At 46.6% G+C, this 15,417-nt stretch overlaps 1 protein-coding gene across 25 annotated transcripts in view; it reads left to right on the top strand.

The window, feature by feature from the left end:
* The window catches only part of nrxn3a (neurexin 3a), a 1,599,218-nt gene that overhangs the window by 150,571 nt on the left and 1,433,230 nt on the right, over positions 1 to 15,417 (top strand). Inside the window, exon 1 of one of the 25 annotated variants that reach the window (XM_080202250.1) lies at positions 14,950 to 15,032. The exons of the other annotated variants lie outside the window; for them this stretch is intronic. Within the exon in view, the coding sequence (XP_080058376.1) occupies positions 14,978 to 15,032 (55 nt within the window). The 5' untranslated portion in view covers positions 14,950 to 14,977. Of the gene's footprint in view, positions 1 to 14,949; positions 15,033 to 15,417 lie in introns of those variants that run through there. 25 annotated transcript variants of the gene reach the window in all.

Here is a 15,417-nt window from a genome sequence, read left to right as displayed (position 1 = left end):
TCCCTGGAGCTGTGAGGCAAGGTACAGGAATTAAAATGAAGTCTCATCCTGGTCCAATTGGGATAAATATTATTTAAAATTCAGTCATTTTCTATCAGTTCTCACTCTTGCCATGAATAAGCTAAAATCTGTGTTAAAAATGTTTGGCAATCTTACTGTTTGAGGGGGTGTGCAGAGGAAATTTTTGCGCACGTTGATATTTTGTGAAAATTACACAGTGTTTGATAATGGACATTTTGGGCTGGTCTATACTCTGAGGGTGAACTTCCTACAGTCCTGGTGTTGGGGACAAGTTTGCCCCGTTTCGCTGGCTCGCCCAGCTGTAATTTTCAGGCAGTGGCCCTTTTGAGGTGAGATTTCCATTGGTCTCCAGGGAGAAGTCCCGCCTTTTAGAGCAATCAGCCAATCAGCCGCCTCTTGGTGTGGTGCCCACTGCTGGCACTGGTACACAGGGACAAGGTGGTGAAACTCAGTGATGGACCCAAACATTCAGGTGCGTTCGTAATCTCGCAGGCGCCAGACTTACAGCCCCAATGAGGGATGTTGGACAAGGTGAGTGAGGGGGGGGAATGTGGGGAGGTAAAAATCTTGCAGTGGTGGGGGGAGATCTCTGGTACCAGGCACCTGGTAAAAGACGCACCATCTCTTCAAGCTACTCATTTGAGTGTTGAGGTCTCCCACCACCCACTAAAGCAGACCGACGAGGAGGTGAGGCCTTTAATTTGGTCTTAGTGCCTCACCTAAGGGCCTCACAGGCCAAAGGCAGGTACTTGACAACTCCAAGACCGCGTGTACAATCACAGTGGGGATGAGGTGAGCAGGCCAGTGGCTGGCAAGCCCTAATTTATGGATGCAGTCCTTGTACACCCCCAACCCCACCCCTGCCTTCCCACCCCATCCCCCTGCCTTCCCCATGGCAGATGGTGGGATTTGATTCAATAAAAAATATCTGGAATTAAGAATCTACTGATGACCATGAAACCATTGTCAGGAAAAACCTATCTGGTTCACTAATGTTTTTTAGAGAAGGAAATCTGGTGTCCTTGCCTGGTCTGGCCTACATGTGACTCCAGAGCCACAGCAATGTGGTTGACTCTCAACTGCTCTTGGGCCACTAGGGATGGGCAATAAATGCAGGCCTGACCAGCGACACTCACGTTCCACGAAAAAAAAAATTGTCTTTTCATTTATAACACACATTCTTGTTTTCAGGTCTCTCCATAACATCACACTGCAACCTACCTTAGTAATCTGCTCCTGCTTCAGGGCCCTACTCTGATAACACTAGATGTTTGCCGTCTTAAATTCTCTCACACACAAACAGAGAATGCTCTCAAATCTCAGCAGGTCTAACCGCATCTATTGGAGGAGATTAGAACCAGCATTTCAAGACTGGATGACCCTTCAGGTCAAAGGGCTTGAACAAAGGGTCATTCAGACTCAAAAAATTGGCTCTATTCTCTCTCCACGGATGCTGTCCGACCTGCTGAGATTTTCCAGCATTTTCTGTTTTGTTCCCGATTGAGGCTGGATAGACTCGGACTTTTTTCCCTGGAGTGTAGGAGGGGTGATCTTACAGAGACCTATAAAATAATGAGGGGCATAGATAAAGTAGATTTTCAACATCTTTTTCCCGAAGGTAGGGGAGTCTAAAACTGGAGAGCATAGGTTTAGGGTGAGAGGGGAGAGATACAAAAGGGTCTAGAGGGGCAACTTTTTCTCACACAGGGTGGTGAGTATCTGGAATGAGCTGCCAGAGGCAGTAGTAAAGGCGGGTACAATTTTGTCTTTTAAAAAGCATTTAGACAGTTACATGGGTAAGATGGGTATAGAGGGGAAATGGGCCAAACGCGGGCAACTGGGGCCAGTTTAGTGGTTGAAAACTGGGCGGCATGGACAAGTTGGGCCGAAGGGCCTGTTTCCATGCTGTAAACCGCCGTGACTCTCTTTAGCATCCGCAGTATTTTGCTTTTCTCTCTCGGGCTCTGTGTGTTTTATCCGCTGCAGGTTCTTATTCCAGTCACGATGGGTGGCGTTTTCCAGCCCCTTTGGTCAGCAGGATCTTCCCAGGTTGGAAGATTCTGCCCAGAGCCCGAGGCCGGGGAAACGGCACTGGACCCATTATGTCCTGTTGATTGCGGCAGTGCTGGTTGCGAGTGACGAGATATTTTTGGAGCGTGATTGGGAGAGGAAAACAAACTGGGTTTGAAAGTGCTTCTCTGAAATTAATTCCAGGCTCGCTTCAAGTCAGCCAGCTTGTTTAAAGCTTCAACCAGTGAGAAGGCAGAACAATTTTTTTTTACTAATTGCAGCTGAATTGTTCGAGGAAAGATGCATGAGACCTCCACTTAGTACTTCTCCCACAGTGGAGTGAGTATCAGCAATGCACTAGATGGAAACTGGCAGGGTGTCTGAATGATTCTGCTGTCTGCTTTCACAATAGATGGAGCTGAATCGAACACCAGATATTTTCATCTCATTTTCCGCAAATTGCATGCTCAAACTGAGATAAAATTGTGGCAACCACTCTCGTATCGTTACCACGCTTAGGCCAGTCTTAGCGGAAGCTGTTGTAAAGTCAGTCTTTATTTTCCATGAGCTCAGAAATGTGACTGTCCCAATCTTCGAGTAACTGTGGCCCTCCTTTCTTTCCCCCCATTCCTCCTGTAAAACTCTTTCTTTTTTTAACGGCACCCATTCTTGCGCCCAAATTGATGGAAGAGTTCTCACCGTTGGGTGAATTGTCTGAACTCATTTCACACGGTATCACTGGGGCCAATAGAGACAAAGGACAGGGACCCGGGTTCAATTCCAGCCTCGGGTCACTGTCTGTGTGGAGTTTGCACGTTCTCCCCGTGTCTGCGTGGGTTTCCTCCGGGTGCTCCGGTTTCCTACCACGCTCCAAAGATATGCAGGTTAGGTTGATTGGCCGTGCTAAATTGATCCGAGCGTCCGGGGGAATTAACTGGGTAAATATGTGGAGTTACGGAGATAGGACCTGGGTGGGATTGTGGTCAGTGCAGACTTGATAGGCCGAATGGCCTTTTTGTGCATTATTGGGATTGTATGTGTGCAGAAGCTTAAGGAGTGATTTAGTTCAGGTGTTGAGGACAGTTGAGGACGTTTGTAGAGGAAACTAGAGAGGAAACCATTTAATTAAGAAGTCACGTGGAATTTTGCCCTTCACTGCTAGAGGGATGGAATTTAAAAACAGCAAGGTTATGCTGCAGCTGTATAAGGTGCTGGTGAGACCACACCTGGAGTACTGTGTACATTTTGGTCTCCTTGAGAAAGGATGTATTGGCACTGGAGGGGATGCAGAGGAGATTCACTGGGTTGATTCCGGAGTTGAGAGGGCTGGTTTATGAGGAGACACTGAGTACGCTGAGACTATACTCATTGGAATTTAGAAGAATGAGGGGGGATCTTGTAAAAGCATACAAAATTATGAAGGGAATAGATAAAATAGCAGCAAGGAGGTTGTTTTCACTGGTAGGTGAAACTAGGGGGCATAAACTCAAAATAAGGGAAAGCAGATTTAGGACTGAGTTAAGGAAGAACTTCTTTACCCAAAGGGTTGTGAATCTGTGGAATTCCCTGCCCAGTGAAGCAGTGGAGGCTACCTCATTGAATGTTTTAAAGCAGAGATAGATTTTTCAATAATAACGGAATTAAGGGTTATGGTGAGCAGGCGGAGTGAGTCCACGAAAAGATCAGCCATGACCTTACTGAATGGTGAAGCAGTCTCGAGGGGCCGAATGGCCTATTCCTGTTCCTATTTCTCATGTTCTTGTTATGTTCTGAGGTGGGGAATGTCCAGGGCAAGGGATCATAGATTTAATGTCAAGGCTAGGTTATTGAGAATTGGTGTTGGGGAAACACTCTTCACATCTATAGCAGAGTTAGTGAGAATCTGAAGGTATCCTTCCCAAAAGTCCCAAGATGTATAGGTTAGAGGGATTGTCCCTGCTAAATTGCCCTTTAGTGTCCCAAGATGTGCAGGTTAGGGTGTTTGGTCCTGCTAAACTGCCTCTTATTGTCCCAAGATGTCCTGATTGGGTACACTAGTCAAGGTAAATGTGTGTGGGGTTATGGGATAGGATGGGGTTTGTGACTGGTTGAGATGCTAGGTCAGTGCATGCTTGATGGGCCAAATGGCCTCCTTCTGCACTGCAGGGGTTCTATGATTCTGTGAAAAGGCTGAGGTGAACTGAAGTTTTGAAACTGAGATCGATCACACTTTTTGTTAGGCATATCACGTTGCAGCTATGTAAAGCTTTGGTTAGGCCCCATTTGAAGTATCGCGTGCAGTTCTGGTCACCTCACTACCAGAAGAAGGTGGAAGATTTGGAGAGAGTGCACAGAAGACTCACCAGGACGTTGCCTGGTCTCGAGGGTGTTGACAGTGAGGAGAGCTTGAATAAACTTGGATAGTTTTCGGTGGAAAGATGGAAGCTGAGGGGAGACCTGATGGAGGTCTACAAACCTAGGAGAGGCATGGACAGGGCGGATAGTCAGAGGCTTTTTTCCAAGGTGGAAGTGTCAATTACAAGGGGGCACAGGTTCAAGATAGGGGTGGGGGAGGGGGCAAGTTTAAGGGAGATGTGTTGGGGGGAAGTTTTTTATGCAGAGTGGTGGGTGCCTGGAACATGCTGCCAGGCATATTAGCAACATTTAAGAGGTATTTGGATGGGTACATGAATAGGAAGGAAATAGGGTGAGTAAGGGCAGACTTTTTTTTAGTTTGGTTAGGGCATCATGATCGGCATGAAGGGTTAAAGAGTCTATTCCTGTGCTGTACTTTTCTTTGTTCTTTGTCACAGAACAAAGGTGGATATGAGACATGATCTAATTGAGTGGTGGAAATGGGCCCGAGGGGGGCTGAAGTCCCACTCCTTTTGCCTGTGTTCTATTCCCATCCGTTTGGACAACATCTTGATTCCAGATCATGGAGATAAAAGACTGGCGCACTAACCGACTGAGTCCCACGGGAGGACTTGCTTTGATTACTGTTTTTAATTATAATGAAATTTTAATTAACGTGGGTTTTTTTTATAATCTTGATTTCGATGTATTGTTCACTCCAGTGCTCGTGTCATGGGTATTATGTTGCAGAATGAGTTTTAATCCCTCGCAGGCCAACTGGTGCTATTGTTAAAACAGAGACAACATATAGCATTACTGTGTGTCACAGACTGAAATTGAACCCAATGCCATTCCAGTTCAAATTGTGCGATTTAATTGCAGGAGCTGTTGGCAGAAAGGTACAACATTTACCAACAGCAGTAAAACAAACAGTACGGAAATTGAATAAATATTTAGCTGTGGCCCAGCAGGTATCACTCTCGCCTCGGAGTTGGAAGGTTGTGGGCACAAATTCGGGGCCCTGAGCAGAAAGGCTTGTCGGAGGGGCGGCAACGGTAGCACAGTGGTTAGCACTGCTGCTTTGCAGCTCCAGGGTCCTGAGTTCGATTCCTGGCTCGGGTCACTGTGTGTGGAGTTTGCACATTCTCCTCGTGCCTGTGTGGGTTTCCTCCGGGTGCTCCGGTTTCCTCCCACAGTCCAAAGATGTGCGGGTTAGGTTGATTGGCCATGCTAAGAAATTGCCCCTTAGTGTCCAGGGATGCGTAGGTTAGAGGGATTAGTGGATGGGATATGGGGGTGGGATTGTGTTCGGTGCAGACTCGATGGGCCGAAGGGCCTCTTTCTGCACCGTACAGTTCTATGATTGTCTTCCCCCACCCTGTCCAATCACAGGCTAGAGGCAGACGTCGAGTGCCAGAATCTTCCCGGTTTTCCCCACCTTGGGAAGGAATGTGGAAAACTGGATACGTGAAAATGAGGAAAAAGTGAGATCAATCATAAGAAGAATTTTGATTTATTATTGTCACATGTATTAACATACAGTGAAAAGTATTGTTTCTTGCGCTCTATACAGACAAAACATACCATTGATAGAGAAGGAAATGAGAGAGTGCAGAATGTCGTGTTACAGTCATAGCGCAGGAAATCATTCAGCTCATTGTATCCATGATTCTCCGATCCCACTTCCCAGCGCTCGATCCACAGCCTCAAGTGCGCATCCGAGTACTTTTTTTTTAAATTAGTGAGCATTTCTGTTTGTGACAGGAGATGCACAAAAGGGTCCAGAGGGGCACTTTTTTTCACACGGAGGACGGTGAGTGTTTGGAAAGGACTGCCAGAGGCACAATGTTATCTTTTAAAAAGCATTTAGGCAGTTACATGGGTAAGATGGGTGTAGAGGGATATGGGCCAAATGTGGGCAATTGGGACTCGCTGAGTGATGAAAACTGGGCAGCACGGACAAGTTGGGCCCAAGGGCCTGTTTCCATTCTTCGATGGTTCGATGTAAAGGTCTATGACCATTCTTTCAGGTGGTGAGTTCCAGAACTTCAACATCCTCTAGGCAAAAGAAATTCACCTCAACCACCCCCACCGCCCCCCCCCAACCAATTCCCTCCACTATCGCCCCGATATTAACCTTTTGATAAATGGAAATTGGCCCTTTCCACCCATTCTATGGACCCCTCTCCTAATTTTACAGTCATCCATCATACCCTCCCACAGTCTTTTCTTAAATCTTTCATGGGTTGCTGGCAAGGTTAACCCTTGCTGTTCATCCTGAAATGCCCTTGAGAAGGCTACCTATTGAACCACTGCAGTCCATGTGGCGTAGGTACACCAACAGTGCAGTTTGGGAGGGATTTTGATCCATTGAAGGTGAAGGAACACTGTATTACCAACTCAGGATGGTGAGTGGCTTGAAGGAGAATTTGGTAGGCTGTGATGTTCCCAGACGTCCACTGTCCTTCTCGGTGGCAGACGTCATGGGTTTGGAAGGTGCTGTTAAGGGAGCCTTGGTGAGTTGCTGGAGTGCATCCTACACAATGGTACCACTGTGCATTGGCAGTGGAGAGTGTGAATGTTAATGGTGGTAGATGGGGTGCCAATCAAACGAGGCTGCTTTGTTCTGGATGGTGTTGAGTTTCTCGTGTGTCGTTGGAGCTGCACTCATCCAGACAAGTGGAGAGTATCCCATCACAGTCCTGACTGCACTGCTGCTTCGCAGCACCAGGGAGCCAGGTTCGATTGCTGCATTGGATCACTGTCTGCACATTCTCCCCGTGTCTGCATGGGTTTCTTCCAGGTGCTCCAGTTTCCTCCCACAGTCCGAAAGACGTGCTGGTTAAATGCACTGGCCGTGCTAAATTCTCCCTATCCGAACAGACGGCGGAGTGTGGTGACTGGAGGATTTTCACAGTAACTTCATTGCAGTGTTAATGTAACCTACTTGTGACACTAATGAAAAATGTTAAATTCTAAAAGACTTAGACCATAGGATCATAAGACATAAAAGCAGAATTAGGCCACTCGGCCCATCGAGTCTGCTTCGCCATTCAATCATGGCTGATAATTTTCTCTTCCTTGTTCTCCTGTCTTCTCCCCATAATCCCTGATCTCCTTATTAATCAAGAACCTATCTATCTCTGTCTTAAAGACACTCAGTGACCTGGCCTCCACAGCCTTCTGCGGCAAAGAGTTCCACAGATTCACCACTCTCTGGCTGAAGAAATTCCTCCCTCATCTCGGTTTTAAAGGATTGTTCCTTTTAGCCTGAGATTACGCCCTCTGGTTCTAGTTCTTCCTACCAGCGGAAACATTCTCTCCATGTCCACTCTATCCAGACATCATGGTATCCTGTAAGTTTCAATAAGATCCCCCCCGTCCACCCCATCCTTCTAATCTCCAATGAGTACAGACCCAGAGTCCTCTACTGTTCATTGTGCCTTGCAGATGGTGGACAGGCTCTGGAGAACTAGGTTTTCCAGCCTCTAGTCTGTTCTTGTAGCCACGGTATTTAGATGGATAGTCCAGTTCAGTTTCTGGTCAAGGGTGAGCCCCCCTCTCCAAAATGTTAATAGTAATGGCTTTAGTGATGGTGATGCCATTGAATGTCAAGGTGAAGTGGTTGGGTCCTGTCTTATCAGAGATGCCCATTATCCAGGAGTGCAGGTGCAGATATTGACTCTTAGCAACCCAAGCATACTAAGAAGTCTCAGAACACCCAGGTTGAAGTTCAACAGGGTTATTTGGAATTACGAGCTTTCGGAGCACTGCTCCTTCTTTAGGTGAGTGGAGTCAGTCCCATTTCACTCATCTGATGAAGGAGCAGTGCTTCGAAAGCTCGTGATACCAAATAAACCTGTTGGACTTTGACCTGATGCTGTGGGACTTCTTACTGTGCCCACCCCAGTCCAACGCCGGCATCTCCACATCATGGCAACCTAAGCACGAAGTTGTCCAGTTCTTGCTGCACGTGGACATGGATTGCTTCAGCGTCTGAGTGGGTGGTGAATAGTGCTGGACGTTATAAATATTTCATGATGGAAGGAAGGTCATTGATGAAGCAGCTGAAGGTGGTTAGGCCGAGGGCACTACACTGAGGAACTCCTGCAGCGATGTCCAGGGGCTGAGATGATTGGCCTCTTGAGGATCACAACCATATTTCTTTGTGCCAGGTACATCTCCAACTCGTGGAGAGATTTCCCCCTGATTCCCATTGACTCCTGTTTAGCTGAGGCTCTTTGATACCACACTCAGTCAAATGCTGCCTTGGTGTTAAAGGCAATCACACTCACCTCACCCCTGTTAAAGAAAACAATGCTTTGACAAACAAATAAAATTGCCAAAAATCTAGATTTAAAAGAAAGTTTAAAATTTATTTATTAGTGTCACAATGGGCTTGCATTAACACTGCAATGAAGTTACTGTGAAACCCCCACAGTCACCACACTCCGGCGCCTGTTTGGGTACACTGAGGGAGAATTTGGAATGGCCAATGCATCTGACCAGTTTGTCTTTCAGACTGTGGGAAGAAACCGGAGCACCCGGAGGAAACCCACGCTGACACGGGGAGAATGCACAGACAGTGACCCAAGCTGGGAATCGGACTTGGGTCCCTGACGCAGCAGTGCTTAATACTTGCTACCGTGCTGCCCCAGATAGAAAAAAATGAGAGGGGTGGCAGTGATAGACACTGACCCCGTATACAGTGTGGTCTGAATAACCGATGAAGGAGCAGCAGTCCGAGAGCTCGTGATTCCAAATAAACCTGTTGGACTTTAACCTGGTGTTGTGAGACTTCTTACAGTGTCCACCAATGCCAGTATCTCCACGTAGAACATTGAACACTACAGCACAAACAGGCCCTTCGGCCCACAAGTTGCACCGATCATATCCATACCTACCAGGCTATCTGTGACTCCCAATCCCATTAACTCCCATGTACTCATCCAGAAGTCTTTTAAAAGACCCCAGCGAATTCGCCTCTATCACCACCAACGGCAGCCGATTCCACTCACTCAGCACCCTCTGAGTGAAAAACTTACCCCTAACATCTCCTCTGTACCTGCTCCCCAGCACCTTAAACCTGTGTCCTCTCGTAGCGACCATTTCAGCCCTGGGAAATAGCCTCCGAGAATCCACTCTATCTATGCCTCTCAACATTTCATAAACCTCCATCAGGTTGCCTCTCAACCTTCGTCTCTCCAGGGAGAAGAGACCTAGCTCCCTCAACCTTACTTCGTAAGGCATGCCTCCCAATCCAGGCAGCATCCTTGTAAACCTCCTCTGCACCCTCTCAATAACTTCCGCATCCTTCCTGTGGTGAGGCGACCAGAACTGTGCACAGTATTCCAAGTGGGGTCTGACAAGTTGCAGCATTACCTCCCGACTCCTAAACTCAATCCCTCGATTAATGAAGGTTAATGCACATCATGAATAACTGGTTGCTGTAAGCTATGTACGTGATTCCTGGTGCCAGTGTGTGAGAGATTTTCATCCTATATCCACACCATAATTTTTTTTGCTCTCATTATGGTTCCTGCCAGCTGAACTCTGCAGAAATATGGACTGCTGTAAAATATACAGTATGCATGAGCGCACAAAGCCTATAAAATTTGTGATCTTGCAGTTAGTAGCTTTTAATTGGTCATTAAAATCTGATACTTTTGGGAGTTGGCCAAGTGCAGTTTGGCGCTAGTCTTGGTCTGAGACTCTCAACTTGTGGGTATGTTGTTATTCCGTGCCTGCAGCTGCCAACTTCCCTCCTGAGGGGAATGGGTCCCTCTTGTCATCTCACTGCGGAGAGGTGATGGAAATAGTAACTTAGGAACAGCAGGAAAGATGCGTGCTGTAGACGCTTGCCGAGTTCAGGCATGTATGTGACTGATCAACAAAGGGGAAGTCCGCCCACCCGCCTCCCTACCACCCTTCAGGAATCGGGGAGGAAGGGAAATTCAATGAGATGCAGGGCCAGAATCACTCAGCTGGGCGATGGTGAATCTGTCCTCTTTGAAAGAAAATGGCCGCCACAGAAGTGATGGGCCGAATGGCCTCTTTCTGCGTGGTAACTTCTCTCTGGCTCTATGAAAGGAAAGCTGGGTGTTCTGGAGGGTGTGAACAACACTTCCAATGGTTTTTGGGATGTTCTTGCAGACGCACAGGGATGAAAGTTGGAATAACCTTGTGCCTCCGTGTGGTATCATTGGAGTGTTTGCCATTTATTTGGAGAAATACAATTTTGAGGATGTGGTTGAAAAGAGAGAGGAAAAAATAGGTGCTTATAACTTTCTCACTTTTCTTTCTCCCCAGTTTATGGGGACTCGTGTTAATCAAAAGTTTGAAGTTTACTTATTAGTGTCACAAGTAGGCTTATGTTAACACTGCAATGAAGTTACTGTGAAAATCCTCTAGTCACCACACTCCAGCGCCCGTTCGGGCGCACTGAGGAAGAATTTAGAATTGCCAATCCATCTAACCACCACGTCTTTCGGACTGTGGGAGGAAACCCACTGGGAGAATATTCAGATTCTGCGCAGTGACTCAAGCCGGGAATCGAGCCTGGGTCCCTGGTGCTGTGAGGCAGCAGTGCTAACCTCATGTTGCGTTTGTGTATCTGCAACATGTGTGGCACACGTTTTATTGCTTTCCTGACGTAACCCAAGAAGTGATTGGTGGGCCCCCATGTTTCAGTTGCAAGAGCTACTTAAACACCCATCCATAATCAATGGTTGGAGAGAGTCTGTCAAAGGGGAGAGCAGCCAATGGTCATCTGGGACTGTGGCGACTTTACCTTGACCTTTTCACAAAATTAAGGCAAACAGATAGGGCAGAAAGAGAGAGAAACCATTTCCACCAGTTAAGAGGTCTAGAACAGTGCCAGGGATGTAGGAATCAAACCCAGGTCCCTGGCACTGTGAGGCAGCAATGTTAACCACTGTGTCACCCCATGCCATAGATCAGGTATGTGGAGTTAGGCTACTTGGTTAGCCATAAGCTCAGTAAATGTTGGAACTGGATCATGGCCTTCTCCTGTTCCTATGGCATTCTGTAATCTTTTTCCTCTTCTGTTGTTCCCAATCCCGTGCCATTATAGCGACATTGTGACTCATCTTCCTTGGATCAAAGGGGTGAGATTCATGGTCTGGTCTGCAATGGGATCTGTTGCAAGCAAGGACAGGAAAATTTGGCATTCCAGCTGTTCGCTCTCAGCAGCACCCCACTGCGAACAAGGGTGGAAAATTCCGGCCAAAGGTACTGAACTCTTCCCCATGTTGAACTGTATTTGCAGCAGCCTTGGCAGTCTCTGCCCCACCGTGACTCCCTGCCCGCATCAGTTCCTGTTGCGATTACACGCTGAAGCTCCAGTGCGGAGGAACAATCTACCCAGACCCAGAAATCAAGACATACTTACTTTGGGAAATGGATTTTGAGCTTTTCGATGGGGCGAGGGAGGCCAACGAGAGAAAGTGTTCAGCTTGCCCCTGCCCCTGTTGCCTCAACTTGGCCAATCAAGTGTTGGATGACCGGTTAGTAGCTGCCCAATGGGGAATAGCCAATAGGAGCAACAAAGTGCAGGGGACTTGGAGGCTAGGGGTCAACTTATACCCAATTGGGATTGGACACAGGGACGCCATGTGATGGATGGTAATGCTATGAATAGGAAGACAATCATTGCCACCAATTTAAAGGCCTCTTGGCCCTTGAATGTCTATTTACTTTTTATCGGAGGCTCAGAAGCTGGTTGACAATAAACGTGCGGACATTTGCCACCTTCGGCAGCAGAATCTTCTGGTATGTGCTGCTGCGGTCTGAGTGTCCGGCCATTCCTTCCACCCTTCGTCCTGGCTGCTGTAAATCACTCCCGTAACTGGTACACATCTGGTGCCCGAAAAGTGCTCAGTAGCTTATTAATTAATCACTTCAAAATGGTGGTTATGCTGCTGATTTCCTCACAGACTCGTCCTCTCTGATTTTGGAGACTGGCATGATGACCCCAAGTCTTTGTCATGGCCTATTTTTTATGTTGGGAGTGGGGGAATTTTTTCTATTCATTTGTGGGACATGGGCATCTTTGGCTGGCCAGCATTTATTGCCCATTCCTAGTTGCTGGAAGGCAGTTGAGAGTCAACCACGTTGCTGTGGAGTTGCATGTAGGCCAGAGCAGGTACGGATGGCAGATTTCCTTCCCTGAAGGGCTTTAGTGAACCAAATGGAATTTTTCAACAATGGTTTCAGGTTCGTCAGTAGATTCATAATTCCAGATTTTTTTTATGGGATTCACATTCCACCATTTAGCTTGGCGGGATTCGAACCCGGGTCCCCAGAACATTGGCTGAGCTGCTGGATTAATAATCTGACAATAATACCACGAGTCATCACCTCCTCGTAGGTGGATGGGTTGCAGATATAAAACCCGGCCCTCTGCACTCTGTCTCCTACAGTATTGAAAGGACATTTTGGACAGGTACATGGATGGGAAAGGTTGAGAAGGAAATGGATCAAACGCTGGCAAAAGGGATTATGTCAGTTTCGGAAAATTGGTTGGCATAGATGAGTTGGGCTGAAGGGCCTGTTTCTGTGTAATATCTATGATTTTATTACTGTATGAGCCATCACAGTTATGGCTGACTGGCTACTTCTGTGCTGAAAATCTCTGATAACTTTGCAATCCAGAAGTACAATTTCTGAATCTATAGTACTTTGGAAAATAATGACAAATATATCTGCTGTTTCTTTTAACACCCAGTGGTGGAAAGCGTTAGGTCCTGGAGATTTGTCTATTGCCTCTCAATTGTCTTTCAAAAATAAATCTAAGTTCCACTGCCTGACTTCCTTTGAAATTCTCGGTACACTGCTCAAATATTATCCTCTTTCTCTACTGCGCAAACATTATGCAAAATATTGTGGTTATTGTGTGCAGTTTTGGCCTCCTTTTCTGAGGAAGGATGTTCTTGCCCTCAGGAGAGTGCAGCGAAGGTTTACCAGGCTGATTCTGGGGATGGAGGGACTGATGTATGAGGAGAGATTGACTAGGTTAGGATTGTATTCGCTGGAGTTCAGATGAATGAGGTGCAACTTCATACTTTTAAAATTCTAACGGGCCTAGACAAGGTCGATGCAGGGAGGATGTTCCTGATGGTGGGGGAGTCCAGAACCAGGAGTCACAGTCTGAGGATTCGGGGTTTAGGACAGCGATGGGGAGACATTTCTTCACCCAAAGGGTAGTGAGCCTGTGGGATTCATTACCACAGGAAGTGTTTGATGCCAAAACATTGAATGTAGTCAAAAGATAACACTTTGGGACCAAGGTAATTGGGAGAAATCAGGATTAGACTATTGGGTTGGACAATCAACCACGATTGTGATGAATGGCGGAGCAGGCCCAAGGGGCCAAATGGTCTCCTCCAGCTCCTATCTTCTGTGTTTCTACATTTCAACATGTCTGCCCCTTGTTATCCATTCTAGTCTTTCCTGCAGCTGTGTCTTTCATGGCCTGCGTTCCTCCTCAAGCTTTCTCCCACCACAATTACAAGAAGGTTACAGGAGGGAGTACGGAGAAGGTTCACCAGGCTGATACCAGAGTTGAGGGGGTTAGCTTATGAAGAGAGATTGAATAGACTGGGCCTGTACTCGTCGGAGTTTAGAAGGCTGAGGGGGGATCTTATATAAGAAAATGAAGGAGCTAGATAGGGTAGAGGTAGAGAGATTCTTCCCGCTTAGAAAGGATAGCAGAACTAGAGGACACAGCCTCAAAATAAGGGGGGGGACACTTTAGAACGGAATTGAGGAGGAACTTCTTCACTCAAAGGGTGGTGAGTCTCTGGAATTCTCTACCCATTGTAGTGGTGGATGCTACCTTGCTGAATATATTTAAGTCATGGATAGATAGGTTTCTGATAGACGAGGAAATTAAGAGTTATGGGGAGAAAGCGGGAAAGTGGAACTGATCCACTTCAGATCAGCCATGATCTTATTGAATGGGGGGGCAGGCTCGAGGGGCTAGATGGCCGACTCCTGCTCCTATTTCTTATGTTCTTAAGGTTTGATCCTCCTGCTTTTGGACTGAATGACTTAGTTTACATCCCTTTGTTACCTTTTAGAGATTTCCCAGCCCACTGGATCCCCAGTTTGCCATTAAGTTAATGAGCATTGGTTAAAAGGACAAACATTTCCCAGTAATGGTCAAAATTAGTGGTAATTAAAGAACACATTTGCTTGAGCGATATGTAATTCCAAATCATTATTCATGATTCTGCTGTAGGGGGTCAAAATACTGATATAACCTTTTGTCCATTAGAATAATTTTTATTGGATGATTTAAACTGAAAACATTCATCGTTAATTAAGTGCTTGAATTCAGTGGAAAAAATGTGCGGACTTAACTTCATCAAGGATATCACGATTTATCCTTAAAAACATGTTCCTGCGTGATCTGGTGACACCCCCCCCCCCCCCCCCCCCCCGTATCAACTTGCTCCTCAGATCTGATTCGAGTCTGCCTATTCAGCAAAGCAGATTAGCTTATTCGCTTTATAATCTGACAAGCGCGGAGTAACAAGGCAGTCCTGTCGTGGACCACGAGAGCCTTAGCAATGATGAAAGAGGCTTCAGAATGGGAGGACGCACTAAGTCAATAACTGCATCGCTAAGAAGACAGCAAGGCAGATGTGAGTTGGCAGCTCTGGCTTTTATTGAGCTAAAATTATTAGGGAGTACAGATTTTCCTGCAGGCAAACTAGAGGAGGTGTATCCGAATGTGTAATCCATAATGTTTGGAAGGACAGGACGTTATGAGTTTATTCCGTTTGACTTTGGTGTAGCCCTCAAACTTTCATGCCCATGTGACTTTAGAGTGAGGTTGTTTGATTGGATTTATTATAGTCGCATGTCTTAGTATACAGTGAAAGGTATTGTTTCTTGCACGACAAAGCGTACCGTTCATAGAGAAGGAAAGGAGAGAGTGCAGCATGTAGTGTTACAGTCATAGCGAGGGTGCAGAGAAAGATCATCTTAATGCGAGGCAAGTCCGTTCAACAGAAGTCTGACAGCAAC

This window comes from Carcharhinus amblyrhynchos, chromosome 14 (assembly GCF_965287045.1).
Source record: "Carcharhinus amblyrhynchos chromosome 14, sCarAmb.v2.hapA, whole genome shotgun sequence".
Classification (NCBI taxonomy): domain Eukaryota; kingdom Metazoa; phylum Chordata; class Chondrichthyes; order Carcharhiniformes; family Carcharhinidae; genus Carcharhinus; species Carcharhinus amblyrhynchos.
Note: the sequence above shows the minus strand (reverse complement) of the source record. Positions and strands in the feature narration are given on the sequence as shown.